The 18762-nt window shown below is 37.8% G+C and overlaps 1 protein-coding gene across 1 annotated transcript in view; it reads left to right on the top strand.

Moving 5' to 3' along the window:
* Positions 1 to 18762, top strand: part of ABCA13 (ATP binding cassette subfamily A member 13) — a 572876-nt gene that overhangs the window by 250651 nt on the left and 303463 nt on the right. The window contains 3 exon segments of the mRNA XM_064290236.1: positions 8914 to 9243; positions 11126 to 11195; positions 12746 to 12877. Of these exon segments, the coding sequence (XP_064146306.1) occupies positions 8914 to 9243; positions 11126 to 11195; positions 12746 to 12877 (532 nt within the window).

Raw genomic sequence — 18762 nt, 5'->3', positions numbered from 1 at the left:
TACAGTCTAATCTTTGTCTGAAAAGTTGGCTTCAGGAATGGTTTTAGTTTGGGGCTAACAGAGAGTCTGGGGCCCACGTCTCCTGGGTCCCTCCAGTCTTGGTCAGGCCTTTAAGTCTAGCCTTTTAACTAGAATTTGAGCTCTGCATCCTACTTTTCTCCTGCTCCATCAGGGATCCTCTGTTGTGTTCCCTGTCAGGGCAGTCATTGGTGGTAGCCAGGTACCATCTAGTTCTTCTGGTCTCAGGCTGATGGAATCTCTAGTTTGTGTGGTCCTTTCTGTCTCTTGGGGTCTTATTTTCCTTGTGTCTATGGTGTTCTTCATTCTTCTTTACTCCCCTTGGGTTGAGACCAATTGATGCATCTTAGATGGCTACTTGCTAGCTTTTAAGACCCCAGTTGCCACTCACCAAAGTGAGATGCAGGATGTTTTCTTAATAGACTTCGCTATGCCAGCTGACCTAGATGTTTCCTAAAACCATGGTCCCCAAACCTCTGCTCCTGCTACTCTGTCCCTCAAAGTGTTTGGTAGTATTCAGGAAACTACTTAGCTTTTGGTTTAGTTCAGTTGTGCTGACTTCCCCTGTATTATGCGTTGACCTTCCCTTCACCTAAAATAATTCTTGTCTACTATCTAATTAGCTAATGCCCCTCTCCCTCCCTCCCCACTCTTGTAACCATCAAAGAATGTTTTCTTCTGTGTTTAAACCTTTTCTTAAGTTCTTATGATAGTGGTCTCATTCAATATTTGTCCTTTTGCAACTGACTTATTTAACTCAGCATAATGCCTTCCAGATTTCTCCATGTTATGAGATGTTTCATGGATTCACCATTGTTCTTTATCATTGCATAGTATTCCATTGTGCAAATATACCGTAATTTGATTATGCATTCACCTGTTGATGGGCACATTGGTTGTTTCCATCTTTTTGCTGTTGTAAACAGTGCTGCAACGAACATGTGTGTCAATATATCTATTTGTGTGAGGGCTTTTATTTCTCTAGGATATATTCCAAGGAGTAGGACTGATGGATCATATGGTAGTTCTATTTCTAGCTTTCTAAGGAAGCACCAAATCAATTTCCAAAGTGATTGTACCATTTTACATTTCCACCAGCAGTGTATAAGTGTTCCAGTCTCTCCACAACCTCTCCAACATTTATTATTTTGTGTTTTTTGGCTTAATGCTAGCCTTGTTGGGGTGAGATGGTATCTCATTGTAGTTTTGATTTGCATTTCTCTAATGGCTAATGATCATGAGCATTTCCTCATGTATCTGTTAATCACCTGAATGTCTTCTTTTGTGAAGTGCCTGTTCATATCTTTGGCCCGTTTTTTCATTGGGTTGTCATTTTGTTGTTGAGATTTTGCAGATTTTAGAAATTAGATGTTGATCGGATTTGTCATAGCCAGTTTTTTTCTTTCCCAGTCTGTAGGTTCCTTTTTACTCTTTTGATGAGCATAAGTATTTCCTTTTTAGGACCTACCAGTTATCTAGTTTCTCTCCTGGTGTTTGTGCATTGTTAGTAATGTTTTGTATACTGTTTATGCCATGTATTAAGGCCCCTAATGTCTCTATTTTTTTCTTCCATGATCCTTATCATTTTATAGTTTATATTTAGGTCTTTGATTCATTTTGGTTTAGTTTTTGTACATGGTGTGAGGTATGGGTCTTGTTTCATTTTTTTTGCAGATGGATATCCAGTTATGCCAGCACCATTTGTCAAAGAGACTCTCTTTTCCCCTTTTAAATGACTTTGGGCCTTTGTCAAATATCAGGTGCTCATAAGTGGATGAATTTACATCTGGATTCTGTTCCATTGGTCTATGTATCTGTTGTTGTACCAGTACCAAGCTGTTTTGAATACCATGGAGGTATTAATAGGTTCTAAAATCAGGTAGTGTGAGGCCTCCTGCTTTGTTCTTCTTTTTCAGTAATGCTTTACTTATCTGGGGCCTCTTCCCTTTCCATATGAAATTGGCAGTTTTTTTCTCCATCTCATTAAAAAATACCATTGGAATTTGGATTAGGATTGCATTGTATCTATAGATCCCTTTAGGTAGAATAAACATCTTCACAACATTGAGTCTTCCTTTCCATGAGCAAGGTATGTTTTTCCACTTATGTAGGTCTCTTTTGGTTTCTTGAAGTAGTGTATTGTAGTTTCCTTTGTATAGGTCTTTTATGTCTCTGGTTAGATTTATTCCTAAATATTTTATCTTCTTGGGGGATATTGTAAATGGTATTGATTTGGTGATTTCCTCTTCGACATTCTCTTTGTTGTTGTAGAGGAATTCAACTCATTTTTGTATGTTTATCTTGTATCCTGATACTTTGCTGAAATCTTCTATTAGTTCCAATAGTTTTCTTTAGGGTTTTCTGTGTATAAGATCATATCATCTGCAAATAGAGATACATTTACTTCTTCCTTACCCATTTGGTTGTCCTTTGTTTCTTTTTCTAGCCTAATTACCCTGGCTGGGATCTCCAGCAAAATGTTAAATAAGAGTGATGATAAAGGGCATCCTTGTCTGGTTCCCATTCTCAAGGGGAATGCTTTCAGACTCTCTCCATTTAGCATGATGTTGGCTGTTAGCTTTGTATAAATGTCCTTTATTATGTTGAGGAATTTCTCTTCTATTCCTATTTTTCTGAGAGTTTTTATCATGAATGGGTGTTAGACTTTGTCAAAGGCCTTTTCTGCATCAATTGATAAGATCATGTGGTTCCTATCTTTTGTTTTTTTTATGTGTTGGATTACATTGATTGTTTTTCTAATGTCGAACCATCCCTACATACCTGGTAAGAATCCCACTTGGTCATGGTGAATAGTTTTTTTTGATATGTTGTTGAATTCTATTGGCTAGAATTTTGTTGAGGATTTTTGTGTCTAAGTTCATGAGGGATATTGGTCTTTAATTTTCTTTTCTTTTTTTGTGGCGTCTTTACCTGGTTTTGGTATTAGGGTTGTGCTGGCTTCATAGAATGCGTTTGGGAGCATTCCATCCTTGTCTATGCTCTGAAATACTTTTATTAGTAGTGGTGTTAACTCTTCTCTTTAAGTTTGGTAGAATTCTCCAGTGAAGCCGTCAGGGCCAAGCCTTTTGTTGTTGTTGTTGGGAGTTTTTAAATTACCTTTTCAATCTCTTCTTTTATTATAGGTTTATTTAGTTGTTCTCCCTCCATGTTAGTTCAGGTAGGTAGTGAGTTTCTAGAAATCTGTCCATTTCCTCTACGTTTTCAAATTTGTTATTGTACAAGTTTTCATAGCATTTCTGTTATATTCTTTTAATTTCAGTTGGTTCTGTTGTGATATTTCCAATATCATTTCTTATTCCAATTATTTGCTTCCTCTCCAGTTTTTCTTTTGTCAGTTTGGCCAATTGTTTATCGATTTTGTTGATCTTTTCGAAGAATGAGCTTTTGGTCTTGTTAACTCTTTCAATTGTTTTTCTGCTTTTTACTTCATTTAATTCTGCTCTAATTTTTATTATTTGCTTTCTTCTGGTGCCCAAGGGCTCCTTTTGCTGCTCTCTGTCTATTTGTTTGGGTTGTAAGGATAATTCTTTGATTTTGGCCCTTTCTTCTTTTTGGGTGTGTGTTTTGTTGCTGTAAATTGACCTCTGAGCATTGCTTTTGCTGTGTCCCAAAGGTTCTAGTAGGATGTGTTTTCATTCTCATTGGAGTCTATGAATTTCTTTGTGAATTTCTTGTGTATCCCAGTATTTTTTTTAGCAAGGTGCTTTTCATTTTCCATGTGTTTGATTTTTTTTTCTTGCTTTTTCTGTTATTGATTTCTACTTTTATGGCATTATGGTCAAAAAAGATGTTATGTAATATTTCAAAGTTTTGGATTCTCTTGAGGCTTACTTTATGGCCTAATATGTGGTCTATTCTGGAGAAAGTTCCACATGCGTTGGAAAAGAAAATATACTTGGATGCTGTTGGGTGGAGTGTTCTGTATATGTCTATGAGGTCAAGTTGGTTGATTGTGGCATTTAGATCTTCCATGTCTTTATTGAGCTTCTTTCTGGATTTTGTGTCCTTCACCAAAAGTAGTGTGTTGAAGTCTCCTAGTATTATTGTGGAGCTATCTCTCTTTTCAATGCTGTAGGGTTTTTTTTTTTTTTTAATGTATTTTGGGGCCCTGTTGTTGAGTGCATAAATATTTATTATGATTATATCATCCTGGTATATTGACACTTTAATCATTATACAGAGTCCTTCCCTATCATTTGTGGTGAATTTTACTTTAAAGCCTATTTTGCCAGAAATTAATATTACCCCTCCTGCTCTTTTTTGATTCTTGTTTGCTCAATATATATTTTTTCTATCCTTTGAGTTTTAGTTTGTTTAGGCCTTTAAACCTCAGATGTGTCTCTTGTAGGCAGCATATAGATGGACCATGTTTTATAATCCATTCTGCCACTCTCTGTCTCTTTATTGGTGCATTTAGTTCATTTAAATTCAGTGTACTGGCTAAGTATGTGTTCAGTACTTTCATTTTAATGCCTTTTTTTGTGTGTTGTTCACAGTTTCTTTTTTCCACTTCATAGTTTGTGCTGAGTAGTTTTTCTTTATATAGTGTCTTTTCGTCTTTTTCATTGTTGTTGATTTTGTTTTTGCTGATTCTTATTTTTCTTCTTGTATTTTATTTTGATGTGTAGGATTGTTAGTCTCCGTTGTGGTTTCCTTAATATTTACGCCTATTTTTCTAAGTTAATACCAAACTTTTGTCTCTTTATATCACCTTGACTTCCTCTCCATATGAAAGATCTATGACCAAATTTTTTGATCTCTGTTTATTGATTTAATGTTGTCATCTTTTGTGTAATGTCATCACTGTTTCCCTATTTTGAGTGTTTTTTATCTTGATTTATTTGTGTGATTTCCCTGCCTGGGGTGATATCTAGTTGCTCTGTCCTCTGTTCTAGTCTTGGGCGTTATCTGATGTTATTGATTTTCTAATCAGAGGACTCCTGTTAGTATTTCTTGTAGTTTTTGTTTTTGCACATTCCCTAAACTTCTGTTTATCTGGAAATGTCCTAATTTTGCCTTCATATTTGAGAGACAGCTTTGCTGGATATATGATTCTTGGCTTGCAACTTTTTTCCTTCAAGGCTTTGTATATGTCATTCCATTGCCATCTTGCCTGCGTGGTTTCTTCTGAGTAGTCTGAACCTATGCTTATTGACTCCCCTTTTTAGGTAACTTCTAGTTTATCCCTAGGCACTCTTAAAATTCTCTCTTTATCTTTGGTTTTGGTGTTTGATTATAATATGTCTTGGTGACTTTCTTTTGGGATCTGTCTTGTGTGGGGTTCGGTGACCGTCTTGGATAGATATCTTTTGGATCTTTCACAATATCAGGGACATTTTCTATCAACAAATCTTCAACAATTCTGCCTTTTCTGTTATTCCCCCTGTTCTGGTACTCCAATTGCTTGTAGGTTATTTCTCTTGATACAGTCCCACATGATTCTTAGGGTTTCTTCATTTTTTAAAACTCTTTTATCTGATTTTTCCTCAAATGTGTTGGTTTCAAGTGGTCTATCTTCAATCTCAGTAATTCTGCCTTCAATTTCCTCAATTCTTCTCCTATGACTTTGTATTGAGTTGTGTAATTTTGAAATTTCATTGTTAATCTTCTGGAGTTCTGCATGCTATCTCTCTATGGATTCTTTTAACCTATTATATTTGTCATTATGCTCTTCTCTAATCTTCTTAAGTTCCTCTAATGCTTTGTCTGTGTCCTGCTTAACTTATTCTATGTTCTGCCTGATCTTCTTCCTGATCTCTTGAAGAGTTCTGTATATTAATCTTTTGTATTCTACCTCTGGTAACCTCAGGAAGTTATCTTCATCTGGAAGATTTCTTAACTCTTTGTTTTGGGAGCTTGCTGAGGCCATGATGGTCTGCCTCTATGTGATTTGATATTGACTCTTGTCTCTGAGCCATCAATGTTATTGTATTTATTTATTTTATGTCTGCTTACTGTGTCCTAGCTTCTTTCTTTGTTTTGATATGCCCAGATAAACTCCTCAAGCAAGCTAGTTTGGTTATTAGTGCCTTTGAAGCTTTAGCATCTTGTCACCAGGTGGTTAGAACTGTTCGTAGGTATATGAGCCTGGGAGTCTGTCCACTTTCCTTATATGGAATCAGCTCAGGCATCCAGGTAGTTGGTCACCAAGTGTATGGTGCAGGCTCTTACCCATAGTCTTAGATGAGCAGTGGTGATTGGTGTAGGCACAGGTATCTGGCTGAATTAAGGGGTCATGCCCTGAGAAAGGCAGGGGGCTAACAACTGCCTCTGAGAGTATGTGAGGAAAGTGTGTCCTTGTTCCCTAGAGCATGTAAGTGGGTGGGTTTTGCAGCTGGACTGTGGATACCCAGTGCTGTTGGTTGTAAGGACTAGGAGGCACCACTTATCTTTGGACTCCTTTTGTGGGTGGCTAGCTAGCACGGATGGAGCCACCAGTCCTCAGGCCCTTGATGTGGGTAGGTGAGGACCCTGCCTAATAGGCAGAGTGGTGTCAAATGTCACAAACCTGCCTCTTCACCACATACCTGAAACAGTTTAAGTTACCCTGTTGTACTGTGCTAATGAGGGCATAAGTTTGAAATAAGCCCATGCAGGTCTATGAAGGGGTGAAAGGCATTCAAAGTCTGTGGACCCCTTGTGCCTGAGCCTAGGCAGAGGAACTGTTTCTGCACTGAGTTCCTAGCTTAGGGGAGCTGGCAGATTATTTTTTCCCTGTTTGTTAATTTGCTCCTTCTCTAAGACTGGGAGAATGGCTCAGGTCTTACTTCCGGCCTAGGGAAAGCAGCTATCACTGAAGCTGACTCAGGACCATGTGCAGAGCAGGGAGGAGTCAGGTAAATGGGAGAGAGTATTTTCCCAAAGGGGTGTTTTATCCTCCATGGGGTAGATTAGATGCAGATACAGATCTTTTGCCAATTGTGTGTTGCTTTTTACTAAGTCTGGAGGTGTGAGTAGACTCTTTGTTTGGTGTCTCCCAATATGGAAAACACATTTCAAATGCCACTGCCTGTCTTACTGTGCTAATGCCAGCAGATCCAGCCTGTGGGTGCCAGTTCCTGCCAGGTCAGGTCTGGCAACACTTCACTGCTTCTGAACCGTCTCTCCCTCCCCTGCAGCTCAGTCCGATTCCTCAGCTTTGCCTTTGATGTTCAGGGCTCCTAGATTGTCATACATAATCCATTCACTTGTTTTTTTAGTCCTTTGTTGTAAGCGGGACCTCGAAAAGCGTCTCACTACTCCACCTCTTGGCCCCACCTCTGAGATTTATTCTTAAGTATTTTATTCTCTTAGATGTTATTCACTGTAAATTGTGAAAAATCATTTTAAATTGAAATCTGAAGCCCTTCCAGAGTTGAACAGATACTTCCTACTGTGATGAAAGAAAGCTGAGTATGACAGGTACATGAGATTGCAAGATGAAAACCAATGTATCTTATTCAGTAATTTATACAAAACAGGAGGGCAGACTTTATGCCCTAATTCGTGATAAAAATTTTTTTATGTAAAGACTTGTAATTTTATGTCTTAATATTGTCAAAAATTGAAGATGCTGAAATTGTTTTAAAGAATGAAAGTTTGTCAGTTTCTGTTTAGAATAATGAAAATCTTTTGGAAATGGATAGTGGTGATGGTGGCACAACATGGTGAATGTAATTCATGTCACTGAATTGTACATTTAACAATAGTTAAAATGGCAATTTTTTTTTTTTGTTGTATGTATTTTGCTACAAAAAAATTAAAAAAAAGAATGAAAGTTCGTAAAGTGTTTGGCAAGGCCTGACTCACCATTTAGCCCTCCAGATGGTTGCTGCCCTGAGACAATGGGTGCATATTAGTTGCTTATTTAATACTTGCTGAAAAGAAATTTTTTAAAAAGAAATAAAGCCTGCGGTAAAGTAAAATGGACTTTCCATTCACATTTACAAGCACTGCATAGGAGTTGCCATACTGTTTTGTGCATTATTTACATTTTGTATCGCAATTTATTTATTTCTGCCTTTCAGGGATCCTCCTTTATCTAACGTAGCTCCAGAGCATAGGGAACGGGAGAATTGCTGGGCTCTCCTCCTGCAGCTGGCCAGCTTCAGTGTAGAGGGCATGCTTCAGAGTTAATTGTCTCATTTCCAAGTAATCAACCCCAACTCAAAGATATCACAATGTTATACATGAGCAAATAGAAGGTGCTTGGCACAGTGGTTAAGAGTTAGGCTGCTAACCAAAAGGTCAGCAGTTTGGATCCACCAGTCACTCCTTGGAAACTCCATGGGGTAGTTCTACTCTATCTTATAGGGTCACTATGAGTTGGAATTGACTTAACGACAATGGGTTTTTTGGTGGATGGATTAATTTTTTTTCTTTGAGCAAAATGCCTTCTAAAACCAATGCAATGATCTCCACTCCAACTGCAAATCTGAAAAGCTTAGGGACTGTTACTTTCCCTCTCCATTTCCTCCTTTTCTTTATTAAATGAAACAAAAACAAACAAAATGAAGACAAAAAGAAATCATGAAACCCAAATAAAGAAACAAACTGAGACTGTAGCCCACCCAGCCTGATATCCAAGGTCAGCTCCCCGACTTTTCAACCATTGCATAGCAGGTGAGATTGTTTTAAGTCTCCTAGTCTCTGGTGAATGGCCTGCTTTGTAAGGTGTTGGTGAAATTTCAATGCCATCTCTAGGAAGAAGTGCCTAGCACAGTGCCTTTCTCTGTGCCAGCCATCAGAGAACATGGATTTCCAAGCCAACAGCAGTGTGGGAGTACAAATGCTGGTTACCTTTTCGGGGGTGGGTGTTCTGTTTCCCGTGAACTGGTCTGCTCTTTCTCGAGTCTTCACTGCTGAGTTGACTTTGGATTTCCCTTCTTTCGGCAGTACTTGAGGATGATGGGAGTGCATCCAACGACGCACTTTCTGGCCTGGTTCCTGGAGAACACGGCTATGCTGACCCTCAGCAGTGCTGCCCTGGCCATTATTTTGAAAACAAGCAGCATCTTCACATACAGCAACGCCTTGATTATCTTTCTCTTTCTCCTGGATTTTGGAGTGTCAGTCGTCATGCTGAGTTATTTCCTGAGTGCATTTTTCAGTCAAGCGAACACAGCTGCTCTTTGCACCAGCCTGGTGTATATGATCAGTTTTCTGCCCTATATAGTCCTGCTGGTCTTGCATAACCAACTAAGTTTTGTCATTCAGACATTGCTGGTAAGTGAATTGTTTTTTAAAGATACAAAATGAAGACAAAGCTGGCACCCACCCAACAAAATAAAACCTCCATCCTCGAGTTTGAGTTTCCGGTTCATCATTTTCAGATCTACATAGGCTTCCAGATATCTGCTATTCTTCATTCTACCCACAGCTGCAAACCTTGCAGTCACAGTACACTGAAATTGCGGTGGTTTTGCTGGATGGCAGCCCGTTAAGAATTGTCATTGTTCTTGTAACACAGGGTCTTTCCTCTCGACTCTTTGGGAAATCAGCAACTTCCTAAAGGAGGCATATGACTTTAGTTTCTCTTTGTTTCAAGGATGGAAAGAAATACATTTTTAAAAGCTATTTTACAAGTAAAAAACAAGCATTTTTCTTGAAGCATCATGAATTAGAGCATATTAAGTGGGAAGATCTCTCCGTTAGCAATGTCAGAGTCGCCCATCCATTTAAAATGTATTTCTCGAGAAAGTAGTAGAATACTTTCAGGTTTTTACTATAAAGTACATGGAGGACAGAAACTTATCTTCTCCATTCTTTTATGACTCTTGCTTGGCAAACACAGTGCCTGACATGTAGTAGGAATGCAATTAATGTGGAAAGGAAGAAAGAATTACTATTAAAATGTTCTATTTCACAGAACTTGTGTCATAACTGTAAACATCTACATTTGCTCCGGGTTTTACTTCTCCAGCAAGTCAGGCTAATTCTTTAGATGGCATGTGTTGGGAGGTGTGACTGGAGACAGTATGAAAGAATTTGAGGAGCTATCAAGGAGACTCAGGGCTGAAGGGCTGTTAGAGGGTATATAAAGGCCTTTACAATTCATTAAGTCCAGTCCACTGCTCATAATAACCCTAGTATAACTATCACTGATGGGGAGTAGAGGCCTTCTCTGTACATTTAGGGCCTTAGAGTAAATTACTTCTGTAAAGATGAAATTATTTTTCTCCAACTTCAATAAACTTGTCAATCCTCCCTGGTTTCTACTAGCCCATGTGCATACAACATGTATTTGTATGTACAATGAAAAAAGTGGTTATGTTTAATGAACATTTTGTCCATTGATATGTGTTCATTAGTTTTGATTAGCATATGTCACACCTGTAATATTTCCTCACCAATAATTTTGTGTTAATGTTGATTAGATATTTTTAGAATAATAAAACAAACAAACTCACCTGGGACCTTTTAGTGCCTGTCTCCACACATACATGTAGAAAAGGAGTCGTTGACATTCCTGACCTAAATTGCAACTGTTATTTTATTTGTTTTCTGTTCAATTTTTATACTTAAGGGATCTTTGCATTCAAAGTTTGATTTCCATTTTTATATATTCAAATGTTTTCTAGATGATAAAAAACATAACTCTGGTACATTATATGTTTAAAATAAAAGACAGTTTTTCATTGGGCTTTTTTCCTGACATAGGACTCTCGATTAAAAATAAAATAATATTTTCCTTCAATCTACTTTCTTTCTAGTGTACAGCAGTGTATATACCCATTCCATCAGCTTGCCTGCAGTGTGCTCTAGGGCATTCACTTAATAATAAAAAATAATAAATTGCTCTGTTCCATTTTCCACTGTTTTTGTGTTACACATTTCTGTACACAGTGTGTTAGATTTATGACACTTCAAGCATTGTAGTAAAAAGAAATAATTCCTTTTAATATTAAGAACGAGCTTGTTATCATGCTTTTTGGAATAGGCTGACATTCTGTGAAGGCTTTCAAGTTCAGATATTTAAATCACAGCCTGAAGCCATGGGTTGGCATTGTTATGGCTTCTCTATTTGAATTTAGTATTGTGGATTTTCTGTGGTTCCAAACAAACACTAATGGGCTGTTTTTGTCTTTTCTCCATCAATTACCAACAGTGCTTCCTCTCAACAACCGCCTTTGGGCAAGGAGTATTTTTCATTACATTCTTAGAAGAGCAAGAGGCAGGTAAGAGGACATGTTTTTAAAAAGTGACTTTCAGTGATACAGGTTTTGGGTATTTATGGTTATTCTGGTACAAGTGATACAGGAAAAAGCCTTCATTACAATTGTGGAACATTTGAATGGCAGTCCTAGTACTTGGTTTAGCTGATGTAAACACTCTCCCACAATCTAGTTCTCCCAGTTTAAGAACAATCAAGAATAATTATGGCATCTCAGTGCTTCAGCAACTATCCATATCAACTACCCACCTAATATTTGGTTATTCTTACAACAGCCCTGACATATGGTCCATTTAGTGACCTGAATTCTTCCAAGAGTGGTGTGCTCCTGTATGTCCCATCTGTTAGTGTCACTGAATTAGATCTCCCACCCAGTTTTCCTAGTTCAGTTCCCTCTTTCACATGACAGCCACCCATGTATTTGTCAACTTTCTTCTTTACTCCCAATTTTTCTGGATCTTGCCTGAAGGGCAGAATCCAAAAATAGATATAACCAACATAGACTAGGGCACAGTTATCCCTTCACTTTTCTATAGTGGATTCAGCCTAAAATAATTTCTTAAAATTTGATGGCAGCATTTTTCACTTATATTAAAGAGCTTAACAGTTGAAACCCTAAGCCAGAACATATATTTTTTAGATTTTTAAATGCCTTGTGTGTGTGTTCTCTAAGTGCTTACATTTGAAATATATGCCCTAAGGAAAACTCAACTCCAGCAATTGTTACATTAGCCAATTAATTTGGTGCTAGCCTAGCCTTGGGGTTCTCATGTTTTTCAGTAAAACATGTCGAAATGTTCATTAATAGATGAGTAATCCTAAATGATTTCTTCTGAATTTCTTGAAATGATATTCTTAAACTAAAACTGAATCATGAGGCTATAGAAGAAAAATGGTCACTGTTAGAACATTTAAATTTTTTGGTTACATTTCTAAAAAGTACATAATAATTAAAACTTTTTAATTTTTTGAATTGAGTTCTAGTCTGATACCATAGGAAATTTGAGGAAGGGGAAAATTTTTCTTTAAAAAATTATATTTTAATGCAGTTGTAAATATCAAACACATTGTAAGAAAATAGTGATTCTTTCCTACCCCAGATCTTATACACTCTGTTCATCTCCTGTTTATCTGTTTCTCTCTCTCTCTTTCTCTCTATTCTAAAAGCAATAATAGTAATATGATTTGGTGCTTGGATTCTCAAGGAACTCTTCTTTTTTTATTAACACATGCTTATTTCCCTAAGTATAGATTTTTTTTTCCTAGTCGAGAAAATAAAACTAGCTATAAGTAAAACAACCTTTTAAAACATTTCAAATGTTAGATATTAAAATGTTGTTAATGGTCACTCCACATGGTATTAAAATAAATGCAGGATTAAGACAGGTAACATTTCATTTGAAAAATTGTGACCAATGTTACTGACTTTTTTGTTTGTTTGGTTTTGCTGTGTTCTGCTTTACTTGAGCTTCCAGAATGAATGGACTCATCTTACCAAGACCTACACTAAGAGAGGATGCTTAGTTCTAACTCTGACCTTTTCCTTACTGCCAGGGATCCAGTGGAATAATATGTACCAGTCTCCGGAACAAGGGAACATGACATTTGGCTGGATTTGCTGGATGATTCTGTTTGATTCAAGCCTTTATTTTTTATGTGGATGGTACTTTAGCAACTTGATTCCTGGTAAGAATTTGTACTTTATAAGATAATAAAATAAAGTTAAAAAACATGTTAAAGCATTATATATGAACATTTCAAAAACAAACAAACAAAAACCAAAACTGAACCCGTTGCCATTGAGTCAATTCTGACTCATAGTGACTCTATAGGATAGAGAACTGCCCCACAGGTTCCCAAGGAGCGGCTGGTGGATTCAAACTGCTGACATTTGGTTAGCAGCCAAATGCTTAACCACAGTGCCACCAGGGCTTTGTATGAAGATTAATTTATTTATTAAAAGAAATATTGGAGAGGGAACCCATGGAATATATTTCAAAAGGAAATATGAAGTTTGGAGGAAAAGATGGTGAAATGGTGAAGGATATGTGAGGGTGAGCCAGTTTAAAAACCACCAAGACCAAAAAAAAAAAACAAGTAGCGTCCAAAAATAAGGCTTCTGCCAACTACGTAGAAAAGATGCTGGTTCTCAAGCACATGCATTTAAGGAGGGCGGGAGATGAAGGAGTCAGGGTGGGAGTCTTAGGTGCCTATTGTGCCATTATTAGCCTCTTGAAAATGCAGAGGTTGGGCCAGAGTTTCATAGTACCATGGGGCCATAGGTTTCAGAGTTAGGGTTTGACCACGAGATGGCAGTGTCGAACAACAAGCTATTTATTGGGGCAGATGCATGGACAAGGAGCTGCTTGGTGGTGGCAGTGGGAGGAAGTCCCTCAGAGCAGGAGACCTTCCCTAAGGTGTGTGGCACAGGGGCCACCAGAAGGGGAACTGATCAAGGGCACTCCCAGGGTAGAGGGTTTTAGGAGAGGGGGCTTACATGTGCCTAACAATGTCCCTCAGCAGCAAGATGGGATCTCTGGGTCAGAGAGCTCTGAAGAGCAGCAACAGCTTTAGGTCCTTATTAACCACAGGGTTTATTTCACCTATGGCTAGCAGATGTTGGACGCAGCTTCACAAAGTATATAAAGCAGGCAGGCTCTAAATGGCTAAAAATCTGTTTCTTTGAGCTATTTTTGGAAACTACTGGATATGTAAAAATTTGAGTTTGGCTCTGGTGGGCTTTTTGGGCTAAGGGGCCCCAGCTTGGTATGAAGAAATACACAACCTGGGGCCAATACACAGATGCCATCTATGGCTTATTTATATAACACGTGGGCAGAGAGCTGCACTGAGCATAAGGGATATGACCAAGCTCTTAGCCAGGTCAGCAGGCGGCAGAACCTGCAGGGGCACTGTGTGGGGTGGCTGGGGGTCAGGTGCCACCTCTGACAGAGTTGTCAGTGGTGTCTCTTGTATGGAATTTTTAAACACTCGGTATGTTTCTTCCTTGGTGTGGCAGGCTCAGGGGATGATTATAGCAAGCATAAGGAAGGCCAGCAATGGTAACAGCTTTTCCTGAAGTGTTAGTAGGGAAGGAGGCTATCCAAAAAGAATAGAAATAGCACTTTAAATTTTTTAAATTTTGTTTTATTCTTTAGAAATACCATTTTGATGGTATTATACTTTTCTTATTGAAATTAGCTGTGACTCTGGCTCTGTACTTTTCAAAACTACTGAATAAGTGACTTGGCATCTAATCTATAAAATTAAGAATTAACCAAAAAAAGAGATTCTAATCATATACAAATCAAAGACAGAGAAATACAAAAAAAATTATTCTGCTTGTAAAACACATTCCAGACTTGTAGAAACCAGGCCTCACTTAAGGACGTGTAAAAAAAATAATATGGCTCACTGAAAAGATAACTTTGTATCGAGTAGGGAAATATAGCTCTCCAAAGGTACAGGAAGAACATAAAGTTGACATGAGATTTATTTTGGAAAAGTTTAGATTGCATTATCTTGTTATTTTGATAAAATTTAAGAAAAGGTAGATTTTATAAGACAAAAAAAAAAAAAGATAAAAGATTAAAAAAAAAATGAGTTGATGAGGCCAAGATGAAAAGGAAACTGGATCAGAAGAAGTTGGATATTAAAAAAGACACTAGATAAACACAGGAAAGGAATATTATAAAATAAGTGTGTGACATCAGTTTTAAAATGCATGAGGAAATTTTAATAAGTGAGAGAAATTCTTCAGAAAATCAGTGCAGTGCTCTGCGGGATAGGCAAGGTAAGTCATCAAAGATAACAGTGAAGGAATGAAAGGTGGATCAACAGAGGTGGGCCACACAGACCATTGCTCTTCCTGAGGAGGAGACCAGCTTCAAGTGGAGCAAAAGGCAAAATGGATGAATCATGTACCAAGAAGAAGGAAGACCTGGATTTGCAGTGGTAGGGTTCACGGAGTCACTTACAAAGTTAATAAAAACGAACCTCTATAACAAAGTGTAATCATTAAGCACAAGGCTGCTAACCAAATGATTGATGGTTCAAACTCAACCCTCTGCTCCACAGAAGAAAAGCCTGGCAATCTGCACCTGTAAAGATCACAGCCTAGAAACCCTATAGGGCAGTTCTACTTTGTCACATGGGGGTGCTATGAGTCAAAAATCGACTTGACAGCACCTCACAACATAGCAACAACATCTAGATATATGCTGGTGAATGTCTTGGACTGCAAGGACAAAGAAAAGACTCCTCCAACTATCCAGATCAACAAAAACAGGTTCCCCTCGGCAAATTCGAGTCAAGATTAAGATCAAATTTGGCCAGGAACCCAGAATCACCTGAATTTTCCTCAGCCATCAGGACTTGTCTTCCTCATGAGGATTCCTGGAGCAGTACTTTCAGATATTACAGTGTGTTAAAGGCACCCTGGGTAGTCAGCTGGGCTTTCCTCCTAAATGCCATTGAGACCAGCATTTATGTGTGGCCAAGTTCTTTTGTCCGGGCTGGAGGGATAAGAGAGACGAGTCAAAGGGGAATCTTCTTCAGGTCACAGAGGAGCTGGCTGCGATACTCTGGGTCTTTCCAGTGAGTGAGCCCCTGGCCTGCCTCACTTATCCAGGTAGAAGCAAGCTTCAAGAAAAAGAAAAAGGGGTAGATGAGAGATAGCGAGAGAGAGAAAGAGAGGTGAAAGAGAGAGGGAGAGAGAAAGGGAGGGAGAAGAGAAAACAGTCCTGGCTGTAACTGCAGGTTTGTGAAGTGTGACAGTGAAATCTGAACGAAACAGGCAGTAGCCTTAACTGGCAGGAGAATGAGGAAAGTGTTTTTTTTTTGTCTGTTTATTATAATTATTTATTATTTAAAGCTTGGTGACATACTACATGCTTGTGTGGTGCTGAGAATGATCCAGTAGCAAAGGAAGCACTGATACTGTCGGAGCAAGGGGGGATTGCTGAAAGATATCCTTCAGGAGGAGGAATAACAGGTATAGATATCAAAAACAGGTGACGAAATCATTATTCCTTGCTTATATGAGAAAATAAACTTAAAAAAGGATACAGATAATGACATGATTGATCATAAACATAAACACACAAAAAATGGCATTCCTATGTGTTAGTCATAAATAGTAAACAGGGAAAACGTTTCAGTCTTAACAGTAATGAAAATAAAATACCCTAGTATATACTTAAAAGAGCATGTATATCAGATATATTTCAAATAAAAAGAAAAGTATTTTGACAAACATAAAATAGATTTGAAAAATTGGTGAGGAGTGCCATATTCCTGAATGGGAATATTTATTATTTTAAGGATGTCGATTTAATAATTTATTCTTAATTTATATGTACTTAATTTATACATATGTTGATCTAACATTTTGTGTGTAAAGGCTATATAATCTTAAAGTATATATAATTTGATAAGTAATGTTATGTAAATGTAATTGTTACCGTTATTGTTAGCTGCCATTGAGTTGGCCCCAATTCATGGCAACCCCTTGCACAAAGGGATCAGACCATTATGACCTGTAAGGATTTCACTGGCTAATTTTCAGAAGTAGATCACCAGACCTTTCTTCCTAGTCCATCTTAGCCTGGAAGCTTCTCTGAAACCTGTTCATCATTGTCTTAGGCTGAGTTCTCTAGAGAAGCAAAACCAGTAAAGCATATAAATATTATATACACATATGTAGAGAGATTTATTTCAAAGAAGTGGCTCGCAGGGTTTTTAGAGGCTGTAGCTTCCCAAGTCTATGGGGGAAAAAAAGGTTTCTCCTGACTCATGTAGCTGCAGGGGCTGGCGAGCCCCAGATCAACAGGCTGGAGGGAGAGCAGGGCTGCTGCTTACAGGCTGTGAAGATTGAGGAATCTCAAGATTGGCAGGCAAGGCCACAGGCGAGCTGCCAGCTCAAGTCCCAAGAACTGGAGGTCAGAGGAACAGGAGACAGGTGCAGGATCTGGAACAAGCAAAAGCCCCGGCAAGGCGAGCAGGAAAAGCCAGGAGGAGGAGGGCGGAGAGATACAGGCTGAGTAGGGTGGTGAGCTACCACAGGCCCCGCCCCCGCCGGTACCACAGCAGATCCCAACATGGGGATGATCGCCATCCAATCTCAACAGGGAAGAGATTGCAACATTATACTACTGCCAAAACACTGAGAATCATGGCCCAGCCAAGTTGACACCCAATCTTAACCATCACAACCATCATAGCAACATGCAAACCTCCACTGACAGATGAATGGTGGCTGTGCTTGAGGTACATTGAGAATTGAACCTGAGTCGCCCACATGAAAAGTGAGAGTTCTATCACTGAATCACCGCTGCCCCCTGTAATGTAATGAAACTTACATGAATTATTTAAATTAAAAATAGTAAAAAAAATGAAAAGGATTTTGTTCTTACTGACAAAATGTTTTTAAAAAGATAGTTAGAAATACAGGTTAATGATAATGGCTTAAAATTTTTGAAAATAATGAGGGAGGTGGCTGATACTTTCATAAAATATCGTTAACATAACAAAGAAAACCCATTCCCAAATGGAATTATAACCACAGTTATAGGGATTAGGATTTATAATGCATAATTTTGAGAGACACAATTTAATCCATAACAGAGATAGAGAAGGCCTTTTTAAACATAACACCAGATACACTGGTTATGAAAATTAATAGTTTCCTTTATAAGAATCTAAATCAATATTTCAAAATACCTAAATAAAGAAAATTATAGGACAATTTATAACCTTACAAAAACTATTTTACTTTATGAAAAAAAGTTAAAATTCTCAAATAAAATAAAAAAAGACACATTGCAACAGAAATATTAGCAAATAGCTTGAATAAACCATTCATGAAAAAAGAAAACTGTATGTTGAGTAAAATACTAAAAAAAGTTTAATGTCACACCTAAGTGTAGAATTGTAAATACATGCAAGACAACTTTTTCCTTCTCTAGCAAATATGATACAAATAATAAAAGCTAGAGTAGGAATGTGTAGGGGAAAATGAAACAACTGATGATAATGTTAATTGACAAACATCACAGGCTGCCACATGTGCAGTATGTATAAAAAATCTTTACATGTTATTCCCTTTGACTCAAAAATTTAAAGAAACTACCAGGGAAATGCAAAATGTATATGCACACAGATGTTTCCTTTACATTATTTATGAAAGCAAAAATCTGGAGCAAGCCTACATTTTCACAAATAGAGGATGGATTAGGTCAATGCTAGAAGCACTCACTCTTCTATGCCAAGATGTTTGCAACAGAGCTACTTGAACAACCAACTGGAAGAGGTCCATAATTATGCCCATTCCAAAGAAGGGTGATCCAATGGAATGTGGAAATAATCAAACAATATCATTAATATCATAGACAAGGAAAATTTTGCTGAAGGTAATTCAAAAATGGTTGCTGCGGTACATTGATAGGGAACTGCCAGAAATCCAAGCCAGATTCAGAAGAGGACAGGAAACGAGGGATGTTATTGTTGATGTCAGATGGATCTTGGCTGAAAGCAGAGAATACCGGAAAGATGTTTACCTGTGTTTTATTGAC

Source organism: Loxodonta africana, chromosome 8 (genome assembly GCF_030014295.1).
Source record: "Loxodonta africana isolate mLoxAfr1 chromosome 8, mLoxAfr1.hap2, whole genome shotgun sequence".
In the NCBI taxonomy this organism is placed as follows: Eukaryota; Metazoa; Chordata; class Mammalia; order Proboscidea; family Elephantidae; genus Loxodonta; species Loxodonta africana.
Note: the sequence above shows the minus strand (reverse complement) of the source record. Positions and strands in the feature narration are given on the sequence as shown.